Genomic DNA, 14590 nt, shown 5'->3' on the forward strand with positions numbered 1-14590 from the left:
GCAGGCCAGTAGAATGAGGGTATGAGGATTACCACAACATGGCATCACCTGGTATCACGATAGCTACTGAAAGCAACCAAGAGTTGAAGTATTTTCGTAGGAAGTTGATCGGATTGGGAAACTATGGAACACGTGTGTATCTCGGGGAGCTAATTAGATTCAGTCCGAGTAGAACGGTCTGTTCGAAGATAAATGTTGCAGTTAAAGAGATGATTTGCCAGGATCCTGCAAAGATAGTTAATGCAGACAGAGAGGTCCGTGCATTACAAGCACTCCAACATCCAAATGTCATAACTTATCATATGTACTGTACCGAAGGTAGTTTCGTTTATATTGCTTTAGATCTCTGCAGAGGAACTCTAATTGATTGCATCGATGATGACAAGAAAAAAGACATTGATGGGCAACCTTTGTTGCCAAATTCTGACAATTTGCTCGTTAGACTGACTTCAAATCAAACTGACACAGTTATTGTTGAGCAAGATCGTGATTGGATGTTCAAAAAGCACCTATTGCAAGGCATAGCAGCAGGGTTAAGTTATCTTCATGGGGGAAATAGTAGTAATTTTATTATTATCCATGGCGATCTTACACCCCAGAATGTCCTGATAAAATCAGATGAATCCAATCATTATGGATTAAAAGCAATAATATCTGATTTCGGATTTTGCCGTGAATTAACTCATGGAGAAACAAGTATATCTGCTTCTCAGGCTGCTGTAGGAACAAATGGTTGGATGGCTCGAGAGCAGCTCATGCTAAACGAAAGGATTTCTACTGCTACTGATATCTTTGCATTTGGCTGTATTGCTCATTATGTCCTATCTCCGAACAGAGCAAAGTCTATTATTCATCCTTTTGGAACTAGCGAAAAGAGGAATAAAATGATTGAAAAAGACAAAAGGATATGTTACCTTTACGAAAATGCGCCTAGGAGTTTTATTTTTAAAGGCGACTTGATATTGGCTGATATCATGATAGGGTTGTGTGTCAAGACAAAACGCACTGTTCGACCCCATGCTGATGAAATCCTTAGCAGCCCATTTTTTTGGGGCTATGACAAAAAGATGCTGTTGTTAGAGCAGATTTTTAATGAGTACAAGGATAACATACAGCAAGTTGAGGTAATTAAAGAATTGGAGCAAAAGTGGAACGAGCATCATCCATCAGAGTTTTCTGTTTCTATTCCAGAGATTTGGAATTACTACAAGAGTTGGAGAAAGAAGCAAAAAAAACCGGATCCAAGCCCGACAAATCTATGTAATTCCCTGATGAGGTTAATTAGGAATACACGACAGCATTTCACAGATACCATTCAGAAGAATCCTGAATTGAAAAATGTGCTGGGATCTGGGGATGACACTGCTTTGGGTTTCTACTTTTTTGAAAGAATTCATTTGTTATTCCCTTTTATCTACGTTGGGTTTTACCATCATGCTTTTATAGAGAGCAAGTTTCAAAACATGTATGACAATACGAAATTCTTTCTTCGTGCAGTTTCAGTCAGTCATTTGAACAGTAATAATTATAGCATTGACGGCGAGATTGCTAGGATTGAGAATACTGTAGAGCAATTATGGGTGACATTAAGTAGGTGTAAACAACGTAAATGATTGTATTGATATCATGCATGTAGTTATTAGCTATGCAAAAATAATGGCCAAAAACGTGCTGACGTAATAAGTGATTGCTCCCTAATTAAATTTGATGTTGATTTGATTTTGTGGTTCTATAACATTATGCACTGGCCATTATTTGAGTGGAAGTGTGGCTCTTATAGTAATACTAGAAAGCCCGTACGGGCCGTGTTTACAGTGAGGAAGGTAATAGTATTCTTTGATAGTCAGTTATTATTGCATCAAAATATCTCTATGTGCAATATCATGAAAAGCTTTCCTAAATAATATGTAAGTCTTAAGTTTCCGTTTATATAGACATATGCATAGTATCGGTCAAAGTTCTCAGTTCATATGTTAGCTGACTTTAAACAGAGAGTCCACATTGACATATTAACCTTCGCTTAGCCTTAGAATAATTTGTTACGTACAAAGTAGTCTTGGTCTGTTCGTAGCACACGCACACGTTGGCTCTTGACGTCAATGCAATTAGTAATAGTAATGTAGGAGCCATTTTGTTGACACAATATGTGAACACGGGTATCTGCAATTTTATACTCTATTATTTTTCATATTTGAAGAAAGTGGGTTTTTAAGAAAGGAGTGATGTGTATTGTATATTATGCTCGGGTTCCCAAGACCATTTTTAAGTCCAAATATTCGTTATAATTTTATGTTTTTATTTCAGAAACTGTAGTGTTAGTTTAAAAGTAAGCATTTGTACCTTTTTATTTTCAATTAGTTATTGTATATATAATAACTAATTGAAAATGAATGATTGTATATGATAATCATATAATTGAGTGATTCAAATTATCAAGCAGTTTCTAACTCTCCTTTTGATTGACTGATCTAAAGCAGTATTTGACTTGCATTTTTTGGCATTTTGATTTTCGACGATAATGTATTCAAATCTAATCAATTTGTACGATTGAGTTTTAATCCGAATCGTTACGAAAATGTTCATTACAATCAGCCTGTCAAATTTGCATGAAGCCTTCAAGATGAGTAGATAATCGTAATTTACGTTTTTCATATCACGAGTGTTATAATTGCCCAATGCTTCGATTAAGAAAAATATAACTAAATCGTTAAAGTAACAGAAGCTGTTAGAAACATTGAATGTTACATAAAACAAAACAAAGCTATGTAAAAAAATATTATGAATTCAAGAGTGATTAGTTATCTGATTATCTTACAGGTTATGGCTTCCACGTTTTAACTATTATGCTAGATGAAGTAGTGGATTTAAAAGATTTGGATGAGATTGAGAGGAAGCCTAAATATGAAGCTTCAGTTTCTATTAGGGAGCCAACAGTTTTCCAGTCAAGCACTCTATTGAAGCCTCTTGTTCCCCAGTCTAGCATTGTTGATCAATACCGAAATCAAATCAAGCTACGACATTCTATGAACCTAGAAAAACAAACATTAAAATGTATGGCAAGTGAAAGCAAAGCAGCAAATGTCACTTTTAAAGATGTTGGAGAAAGAAAATTCCTTAAACTAGATAAGAACGTTCTGCTAGGGAGTGGGAGTAACGGAACTCGTGTTTATCTAGGAACATTCCGTCAGAGTGTAACTAATGATGAAACGCTGGTAGCCATCAAAAGGATCCAATATGATACTGAGGCAGAGTATAAAGCAACATACCGAGAGGTTGCTACTCTGCAGAAACTGAATCATTCCAATGTGATCAAATATTTATTCGCTGACAACAATGATGAATTCAATCTTATGTTTATCGCTCTTGAGTTATGCAGAGGATCTTTAATCAATATATTTGAACTCCGCAAAGATGTTTTTGAATGTCCCTTTATACTCAAAAATCGAGCTCCTGCTAACGATTGGTGGTTTAAAAAACATTTGCTTCTTGGAATTGCAAACGGTCTAGATTACATCCATCAACAGGGTCATGTCCATAGAGACCTTAAACCACAAAACATTCTTGTTCAGGGAGATGACAGCAACATCTTTGGTTACAAAGCAGTAATATGTGACTTTGAGCTCGCCAAAGAAATGGAGGCAGGGAAGTCCAAATTGTCTGTGTCTCAGGGGATTGTTGGTACCCAGGGTTGGATGGCTAAGGAGGTGCTTGCCGGAGGAGCACAAACTAAAGCTTTAGATGTGTTTGCTTACGGGTGTATAGTACAATTTGTCCTGGTAGAGAACAGAGATAAGCATGCAATCCATCCATTTGGAGCAGACATCCACCGGGATAATGCCATCATGGAAAGTAAGCGGTCTTCATACATTAGTACACATATTGCTGATATAAATGGCTCAATTCGTACTACTGGTCAATCTTATTATGTCGGTGAATTACTGCAGGGTAGAAGTGGGCTAGGATATGAATATCTTGGTGATGCAATTATAGCTGATTTACTCGTTAGTGTTTGCATATCAGGGGATAAAACTGTCCGACCTTCAGCTCCTGAACTGTTACTCCATCCATTCTTCTGGTCGTATGAGAAGAGAATTCAGAGCAATGAAATGATGTTTAATTTGTATAAACACGACTTTCAAAGACACGACATAGTGTCGTTGATGGAGAAGAATTGGAGAATCCTCAACACTTATACCTATTCCTCATTAATACCTGATGCATGGGAATATTATGTTTCTCATAGAAAAGCAACTAAAGGAAAGGTACCTTCTTCAAGACTGAGTAGTTCTCTCTTCAACTGTTTGATGAGGCTGATTCGAAACCTTCAGCAGCATTACGAAGAAGCAATTGCTCTGTCACCTGAACTTGAAGTTGCTTTAGATGGGAACTCAGAGTCTCTGGGTAAATATTTTTTCGAAGGAGTGCCCCTGGCATTTCCAGTAATATACATTTACTTGTTTCAATACCAATGCAATTCTCCGGAGAAAACTATTGAAGTAAAACGGAAGATCTATCAGCAGCAACTCTCCACTCTTATGAATCTCAAGAGCAATCATCGTGCATTGTAAACTTGAGTGGGACATAATTTTAGCAGTAGATACTTTTAAGAAGGGCATTTATAATTCATTTATTCAACGTTATTAATTTCGGTGTATCATTATTAGTTTAGATATCATCTGATATTGGCTTACAAATATAATTTTATCAACAAATAAATAATTACAGAGAACCAACCAGTTTTTTTGTTTATTGTCGTTGTTGGGTTTTTAAATGTGACTTTTTCTTCAATTATTTCAGATTATTTATTCGATGGATTGTTCAATTGTCAAACTTTATCAGTGTTGTATTTCGTTGATTGATAAATAAATGAATGTATGAGTAATATCTATCTGCTTTTTCTGAAAAAGAAGTTAAAAGAAGAAGTCATAGAGCTTTTTGAGTTTAGAATTAGGTACTATTTTTTTACTAATAAAGAAGTAAAGAGCTATTTCGTCTTGTCTTTGTCATTTTGTCGTGTTATTTAAATAGCCATGTTTCTTCTTTATGATTATCGGGAATTTATATTATTTTTCATAGTTAATGACTTGGCATTAGACACGGTGTTTTATTATACTAAAGTCAAGGATTAATTCTTTTAACCATTTTATTCTTTTATTGTATTAATTTTTTATTTAAGTTCTTTCAAACTATTTATTTATCTAAATATCTATTACATTGTTCAAAAATTTTGGATTTTATCGAAAAATGGTTGTACAGCAGGGTGTCAGAATTATTGGCGTGTTTGAAATTTTATGTGTATTTTATGATGAAATCAATATTTTTCGACGGGTCTTTACTTTACTTCTGAATATCGAAATTACAAAATTCAAAAACTGGTCTGTAGACAATCGTCTGAACTTTTTCTTAAATTCAGAATTTTGTGTTGATGTACCTCAAAACCCATAATTTAGGCCGTTATTTAAAGGGTCGATTCCATACTTGGTTAGATTTACGAAGGAGTAAGGGATTTATGTGTAATTTTTTTGGTGAATTTTTTCTGAAATTATTCTTTAGACTAAAGTGCACAGCTCTTCAGGCGATAGCGAAACATATAGAAAACTATAAATTTTATAAAAGCTCTCTTTCTCCTCTAACTGACGCAATAAAATATAGTCAGGCGGACTCATCCCGGAATTCAGGGGAAGCAGCCGAAGGCTTCAAGTCCAATAATCCAATTTTTTTTTTTTTCGTCGTAATTATCGACGAAATTTAACTTCTTTCGGACTTTATTTTTAGACTGAACTGTAGTATGAAGGATTATCTCTCGAATGATTAAGACTCCATAGGAAACTGACCCTCAGAAGTCAAGTAATTATCGTTTTTAAAAGCTTGGGTAAGCTAAAATTTTAAGCAAAATTGTCTGCGTGCCAATAATTATGACACCCTGCTGTATCATTACTGTACTATATTTATAGATTTCACCCATGAGACTTCTTGGTTAATCAGATGTTTTAAAGTTTTACTGACTGAACAATTGTCTTTTCTTCCTAGCATTTCATAAAATAATCTTCAATCCTCAATTAAATATCGACCCGAGAGTTATTCAGTACATTTACATTGAAAGTAGCTTGAAAATGATCATTGTATGTCCCATGATGCGAATGGCTCATAATCATTAGCCCGACCTCCGAGACGGGGTATCCGAGAGGACCCTGGTCGTGACCAGCTCTGCACCAAAAGGTGTATTCTGGCGCCTGAAATCTTGGACCGTAGTCTGCGTACGGGGTAGACTGCCACGGACGATTATGTTACATGGGCCGCTCACTGCATTCTGATTTTAGCCAGACCTCAGCAGGTGGTTTGTCTCCACTCTTGTTTCTTTTTTCTTGTCCCCCTGCATCCTGTCCTTCCCCTTTGCTTCCCCCTCTTTCAGTCTTCATTTTCAGCATCAGCCTCATCAGTTTTAGTATTCAGAGCCACTTGCTCCTACAACCGTACCTTACTGGCTCACTGCATTTGGCCCAAACGGCATTTTAATTTTCCGTTTTTTAACTTGCTTACTGTGCATTTCACTTTTTTGCCCTAGCGACTAGCGCGCGTTCGTGTTCCCGAGCCTGTCCCCTTATTCTCTCAGAACACCTCGGGTACACTTGTTCGTCCAAGTACCTAGTGGTAGACACGGGTAGACACTTTGACAGTCATCACACTGTTATGGATTTGGCACAGTTGACATGAATACTTTTTCTTATCAGTCATTATCATGTCACCCATCACAACATTTTGAACTTCGATAGTACCTCACGTGAATTTATCGACAGTTAACTCTCTTTCACTACGACATACTTAACTTTGTCACACAGTATCACATTTTCATTAGACACCTACATTTTGAGAATCATTTAATTTTCGAATGGAATTTTACCGAATTAAACCGAGTGTGTGTGTTTGAGCGATTTGTACAACATTTCTGTAATGTTTCAAATTATATTCAAATGTTCTAATCATAATCAATAATGTTTATTTACGATTTCTATCCACAGGTTATGGTCTCCACAATGACTCCTGGAGATGCTCTGAACCTACAGAAGCAAATTGCTAAATGGATTGGTACTGGACCGAATGCAACTGACGTGAACTTCAAAGACGTTGGTGAGGACAAACGCCTTATGTTTGATAAAGGAAACCTTTTAGGAACTGGAAGTATCGGAACTCTTGTTCATCTGGGAACCTTTCACCAACCACTTACAAATGAGCATCAGTTGGTGGCAATAAAACAAGCAACCGACGTGAACTTCAAAGACGTTGGTGAGGACAAACGCCTTATGTTTGATAAAGGAAAACTTTTAGGAACTGGAAGTAACGGAACTCGTGTTCATCTGGGAACCTTTCGCCAACCACTTACAAATGAGCATCAGTTGGTGGCAATAAAACAAGTTATAAACAACAGTAATGATGAATATAAAAAGAACTATCGTGAGGTTGAGAATCTCCAGCAATTGAATCATCCCAATGTTGTACGATATTTTTATGCTGATAAGTGTGAAGATTATGACATTATGTTTATTGCGCTTGAACTTTGCAGAGGTTCTCTAGTGGACATGTTTGTCCACAAACATGATGTCTTCAAAAGGCGATTCACTCCTAAGAATCAGGTAACTTGTGACGATTGGGGCTTCAAGAAAAATCTCTTGTTCGGTATAGCTTGTGGTCTTCGTTATATTCACAGTCAAAGCTATCTACATAGGGATCTTAAACCTCAGAATATACTTGTACGTGATGATAGTGATAACCGTTATGGATACAAAGCTGTTATCGGTGACTTAGAGCTTACAAGGAAGATGAAAGATGGGAAAGATAAATTGTCTGTGTCACAAGCTGCTGTTGGCACTCATGGTTGGATGGCCAGAGAGGTCCTTAATGGGTCAATGAAGTTGACTCCAGCCATTGACGTGTTTGCATATGGATGTATTGTACATTATGTGCTGTCTGAGAGACGAAATAAGCAGCAATCCCATCCATTTGGATCTGATGAGCACAGAAACAGTTTTATAAAGAAAGCACAAAGATACTCGTATATAAGCTCGACTTTAAACCGGCCACATGACGACATATTCTATTCTTCTCCACGTTACGATTACCTGGGAGACTCCATATTGGCTGACATGCTTGTTGACACCTGCATAAGTGGTGTTATCAGTTTACGTCCTAACACAACTGAGATATTGAAACACCCGTTTTTTTGGTCATATAGTGAGAGAATGAAGTGTAATGAACAATTTTTCAACACTTTCAAAGATCGATATCAAAGCGAAAGAATGATTTCATCCATGGAAAATATATGGAGCAGCTTGGAGAGTTTTGCACATGGGTGTCCTATCCCTGAGGTTATGGAATATGATGAATTGTACAGAGAAAGATTGAAAAGAAACAGACTCTTTAATCGGGTGAGGCTCCCTCAATCGTCTGTACCAGACATTTTTAACTATTTGATGCGACTCATCCGGAATTTGCAGCAGCACTACCACGATGCTGTTAAACTTCATCCACCTCTGAGTTTCTGTCTTGCTCCTGGAGATGATGAGACATTGGGCCGATATTTCTTTGAGAGAGTTCCTATGTTATTTCCAGTTATTTACATGTTTAACAGATTGTATGAAGATAGTAGCGACGGCAAGTATTCACCCAGAGAATTAAAAGTTCACAAATTACTCAAAAATACCCTGAAACACCTGCACACCAATCATCCAGCACTTTGAAGATATTTAGGATTTAACGTTTGAATTGGCGAAGGTTGTTGAAGGTTTCGAAACTGACCGGAACCGACCGGATATTTGGCTATGTAGTAGTACGTTGCTCACTTCTTGTAGTCAAGGTTTCATTCGAGGGGGAACATTTTAATCAAAACAATTACTTCGCCGTACAAAAAGGAATATTACGGCCAAAAAAATACTTTTGGGCATTCTGTTCCATCAAAAAGTACCTGCACCCCCCTCCCGCCTCATTCGATAATTTAAAATGAAGTATCAAATTAAATGTACGGCAAACGAATTGTCTTGATTAAAATCTTTCTTTAATTAGGTTCTGTAATTAAGTTCTGTTTTAAGGTTGAACCGTAATTGGGTTAATTATGATTATTTTAAACATATTTAACTGCTTTCTTTGACAAGTGCCCTTCTTGATCCTAGGCAGCAATGCTTTCTAGAGTGCAAGTCACGCACAACCAATATTTGTGAGTCTGGCATTGTCTCTGAATGAAAACATTATCAATCATGTTGTGTATTTGATTTTGCTAGGGCATTCGGTTCTATAAATCACGATATCCTTCTTCATAAGCTGAAGACCTTATATTATAACGTTGATGGTACACTTCTCAAAATGAGATGTCATCCACCCTTTCTGTTAATTCTGGTTTCCCCCAGGGCTCCATTCTTGGTTCCTTACTCTTTTTATTATTTATCAATGATATTCCCCTTGGCCTTTCGGATTATACTGACTAGCAGGAACCCGTATAACCCTAAAATGGTGTCAAGACTCAAGAGACTAAAATAATTATTATCTATTTAATTCGCGTTTTTGTCCAAATTTGGGGCTTTAAAACTTCTATTTCTTGGCCAATTTTTTATTTTTCCATGCTGATTTGGAGGCCATTAAAGCATTACGGTTTTTGCCGAAAGTAGCGTTAAAGTTGATGAGTTGATGCCGTGGTGTCAGTAAAATGGCACGGATAAACATATATCGTCTCGCTTTATATATAGTAAGATATTGTTTTGTATGCCGATGATACAAAGATCTAGCGTAAAATACGTTCATCTTCTGATAATGCTAATTTGCAAAAGGATATAGACTATCTTTCTGATTGGGCACTAAGAAATAAGATGCGATTCCATCCAGTAAAATGTAAAGTACTTGTTATTTCAAGGAAACCATCCTTATCTACTCCAATTGCATATAACCTTGATGGCTCTCCCCTTTTGTATGTAGGGCTAGAAAAAGATCTTGGAGTCGATATTACTCCTAAGCTAAGTTGGAATAGTCAATGCGACAGAATTTATACTAAGGCCTGCCAACAACTTGGTATGGCCAGAAGAAATGACCATATTGTCATTGATCATAAACGTTGCCGGGTCCTTTACCTTTTCCTTGTTCGTAGCCAATTCGAAAATTGCTCCATAATCTGGCGCCCTTGTAATAAATCACTTAGTGATAAATTATAAAGTCTCCAAAAGAGAGCTATTAAACGGATTCTATTTGAAGAGGGCCGCAGTTATCAACCTGAGAAATATGTCAAAAAGTGCAAGCTTGTCGACAAACTTTATCTCAAAAGTTTGACTTAAATGATCTTTTTTTTTTCCACAAAGTTTTAAACAATTTAATTCCTGTGTCACTGCCTCGCTATCTCTCCTTATATCAAGGCACTTCTCGACTAAGACGTTGCCACCTCGACAGTACTAGTATGTCTATTGTGTTATAAATTTACCTAAGTTAAGTCAGAATTCACACACCACCTGTACCTTAAATAGTCCACTAGTAGCAAAATCATTTTTCTACAGAACCCATATACTTTGGAATGGACTCCCTTTACAAGTTTACAGATAAGACACATTGTGTCTACTAGTCTTTTTAAATCTGGGATCACTAAGCATATTCTATGGAAATGTCTATTGGATAGTGAATAGAACAGTCTAGCCTAATCTCCTTGCTCCCCATATTTGTCTTCTATCTACCTTTTCCTTTATAATACTTCCAACATCATAACACTCTTCCCCCACACACCTTCTCACAAATTTTTTAAAATTAGAATCGGAATCTAGGATCTAATTTAAGGCCACAAGGGGGGGGGGGGGGGGGGGGGGGGGGGGGGGGGGAGTTGGGTGTCCGAGGTCAGTTTTGGGATTTCAAGATAATATAATGTAGTAGAGCTCAGTCAAAATTTTCAAATGCTTTTTGTCTCATAAAAAAAGAAGCTTCCGTTTTTGAGATATTGCGTGTCAAAAATAGAGGTTTACATGTAATTCTATTGTAAATGAAAACTTCAAATGAAACTTTGTTTAAAATCTATCTTATTTTCCACTTACAGTTTTTGACATGAGACCTTGTAACTCGGCAACAGTGTTTTTGCATCATAGCTGAGATATGAGGTTAAACATGAATGCGCATCATGAAATTTTCTACAGTTAACCTCATAAAAAGAGTTAGAAGCAAAATTTTAAAATTCGCTGCATTACACTTGACTGTGCCATAGGAACATATAATAATAATATTCCAAATTTGAGATAAAACAGATAAAAGCTCTAGAAGAAGATAGGATAGAAAATTTCAACTTGAGATTTGAGCAACAAAATCTTAAGAACCTGTAATAAACGAGGTTAAACGAGGTTAAACCTGTAATAAACGAGGTTAACTGATTGAATAGCCAACTGTTAACCTCAATTTTACGACAAACATGGCCTGCCCAACGTCAAAAAATGTGTTTTCGACATCGGACCCCCCTCCCCCTAGCCTGTGGCCTTAAAATATTGGAGCTATTATTATTAGATAATTTAAAGATGCTTTTAAAGCTGTGAAGAAAATCAAAATTAGTTCTAAGAACTACTTAAAATACCCTAGTAACCCTCTAGTTTCACGGGCAATTAATCGAGTAAAAGATATTGCACAATTTTTATCTGCGAAATAAAAATATAGAGGAAACCTGGCTGTTCCATCGATACATTTATTGGTGGTGTGTGTTAGGTCAGCAGGAGGACCGGCCACTGTTAAAGTTGATGTACCTTACAAGACATATTTACATCGTGGATCATAATTCTGGGGATCGGAATTATGGGGGAACGAAAATATGGGGATTTTTTTTCAGAAATCACCAAATTTCGTACCCCAAATTAAATTGTCGCATTTTCACGCTAAATTATTTCAGAGAAATCAAAATCAGTTTTTGATGGAATTTTTAAAAATTGCATGCCTTCCTTATTCTATTTTGTACTTAATGTTTTTCTAGTGTGAAACTAGTCGTTGTTATAGAAGTCTTTATAAAATTATATGTGAGATAATGTTGAATCTGACGCACGTTTTTTACGGAACACTGAAAAACCAGTATTTTCTATTCAGTAATTGTTATACTACCTTACTCGGGAATATTATGACTGGGATAAAGTGGTTGGTTTTGGAAAATTCTGCCATATTTTTCCCGGTCATTAATTTTCCCAGTCATGAATTAACCCGCTATAATGTTCCCGAGTAAGGTAAACTAATAGTAATACATTTTGATACTTGGTGGGTTTTGGAACATTCCGCCATATTTTTCCCGGTCATTAATTTTCCCAGTCATAAATTAACCCGCTATAATATTCCCGAGTAAGGTAAGTAACTTTCTATTTACCTGAGAAATGCGTATCCTTGTCTCACAAAACACGTAAAACAACAAATTTGACAAATTCACCTCAAATTAGCCCTATTTAAGCCAATTACATAAAAACTAATGTGTGGGATTTTGAAATGGCGGCCACAATTTTGGTAGTACAAAAATATGGGGATTTTTGGAAAAAATTCCCAAATTTCGTATCATATAAATATGTCTCGTAAGGTAGTTGATCCCAGAAATATGAGTGCGGGACGACAAAATGCAATTTCAGTATTGATTATGACCGCAGCCACTATATTATTTGAGTGACCGAATTTGTATACATTTTTATACATTTTTATTTGGCGTATTAATAAAGTAAAAAACTGCCTGTGGAACTAAAGGGTAAGGCCTTAAGTAGGGTATTAGAATTTGTTATAAAAGTAGTCTAGCGGGCAGTATGATATATCCCGAAGGTGCTCGTATAGCGCATGATATGTGTGTTCATGTTGGTATTATAGGTTGAGAGATATTTGCAAGCTTGGATGATGGCTGTGAGCTCTGTTTGATAAACAGTGCAATAATCAGGATGCATCATGGTTGGTATTGATAGGTCTCTGCTCTCGGTCGGTAACCTTGTTGATGACCCATTGTGCTGTGGCCAAGTCCACTTTCGTGGCCTTGACAGCTTCAGAGATAGCCTTGAAACAGACATTATTGAAGGCGCCTTCTATGTCTAGAAACACTCCTAAGACATATCCCTTCTTAGTTATTCTGCGTTCAATGGTGTGAGTAACTTTATGAAGTGCCGCTTCTGTGGAGCAGCCTTTCTTAAAGCCGATTTTTCGTTTGTTGGTATCGTTTGCGAAATTAAGGTCGTGTTACATATGCCATAAGATCACTTTCTCCTGCAACTTTAACATCACAGGTGAAAGAGTGATCGTTCGAAATGACTTAGCATTGTTGTAGTCGGTTTTTCCAGGTTATGGGACAGAGATTCTAAGGGAGTCCTTCCACAAAATTGGAATTTGTTGCGTTTCATGGTTTTTAGTCATAATGTTCCTCGTAATATCTTTAATCTTTGATATGAGTCCAGGCTTTCTGGATAATGATGGGTTTGAGAGTGTCAATTTTGTTGAGTTTTAATTTTTAAGGTTTTGGTTTTTAAGAATAATTTAATTTTTAAGGTTTTGGTTTTTAAGAATAATTTAATTTTTTAAAACTTAAAAAATCAGGATCTCTGTTGGTCACTGTTTAGTGTTAATACATTTTCTAATGAAGAGGGTCTTTTCTCAATCTAGGTGGCCTTGTGTCCATCCTAGATGGGCCAGCTGTAGAGTGGAATCTTAATTTGTTAATTTAATGTATTGACGGGTATCTCTATGAGTATCAGATAGAGAGATTCTCTATCCTCGTCAACAATTTGTCTCTTTGTACTTACTCTGTACAGCCTGGGTTCAGGCATTTGCCAGATTTTATGGAAAACTTACACTGTTTGCAGGATTTGTAGATGATTGTAGATTTATTTATTTTGGACATGGTGCAATGTTGAACTGAAGTTATACAATCAATCAGCCCTTAAAAAACAAAGTGAGTAAGAATTCTCCGTGTCCAAAATAATCCCACTTCCTTGGGTAATGAATAATTTGACTATTTATACTTATCAGGATATTTTTATTTGATATTAAGTTTGTGGTTCACAGTTTAAGTGTACTTCTGTGAACAGATTTTATATTCATTATCTGGAAATTTACCAATTACTGCGTATTTACGCTAGGTGGCCTGCCTCCTGCGGGCCAGTGGCGTAACGTTGCCTGTTGGCGCCCCAGCGGTGCTCCTCGTTACGCCACTGCTGCGGGTTGTATCTATTGTAGTATACTGTAAACATAGTACTATCACTATTAACTAAGTTATATATTATATTTTTAAAAGTTCAATTTGTGAAAATTTGTGACAATTTGTCAACAACGAGGAAATACATACATAGCCGAGGATCGACCGGGCCGCTTTTTAAAAACTATAACGGTGACCTGAACTAAGACACGATTCACCGAATTTTGACACGGACTGGGATTCCAATAGGTTTATTTTGACCGGTCGATCGTTGCGCAACAAACAAAACGTATTTGAATCTGATTTATCTGATTTATCTGACTATCTAGGTTTATGTGTGAGTGTTAATATTTCATAAGTTGTCGCTTGTAATATTGCTGTTTTACTTTTAGGCTCTGGATCGAAATCAAAGTTGACATACAAATTTAGTTGGTTCTATTTCCT

The 14590-nt window shown here is 36.4% G+C and overlaps 2 protein-coding genes across 2 annotated transcripts; both read left to right on the top strand.

The window, feature by feature from the left end:
- The first annotated feature begins 209 nt into the window (after positions 1-209).
- Positions 210-2313, top strand: LOC134823131 (serine/threonine-protein kinase/endoribonuclease IRE1-like). Its single transcript, XM_063834478.1, has 2 exons — positions 210-1124; positions 2305-2313. Exons 1-2 carry the CDS (start codon positions 210-212, stop codon positions 2311-2313), a joined length of 924 nt encoding a protein of 307 aa, XP_063690548.1.
- A 530-nt stretch (positions 2314-2843) lies between these two features.
- Positions 2844-5234, top strand: LOC134823133 (serine/threonine-protein kinase/endoribonuclease IRE2-like). Its single transcript, XM_063834479.1, has one exon. The coding sequence runs from the start codon at positions 2844-2846 to the stop codon at positions 4566-4568; it is 1725 nt and encodes a 574-aa protein (XP_063690549.1). The 3' UTR covers positions 4569-5234.
- Positions 5235-14590: the final 9356 nt, after the last annotated feature.

Source organism: Bolinopsis microptera, chromosome 11 (genome assembly GCF_026151205.1).
Source record: "Bolinopsis microptera isolate Bmic1 chromosome 11, MBARI_Bmic_1.0, whole genome shotgun sequence".
Taxonomy (NCBI): domain Eukaryota; kingdom Metazoa; phylum Ctenophora; class Tentaculata; order Lobata; family Bolinopsidae; genus Bolinopsis; species Bolinopsis microptera.

What these genes read in the sequence shown, in the direction of transcription:
- LOC134823131 (XM_063834478.1), top strand. Translation starts at nt 210, where the DNA reads ATGATTTGCCAGGATCCTGCAAAGATAGTTAATGCAGACAGAGAGGTC.
- LOC134823133 (XM_063834479.1), top strand. Translation starts at nt 2,844, where the DNA reads ATGCTAGATGAAGTAGTGGATTTAAAAGATTTGGATGAGATTGAGAGG.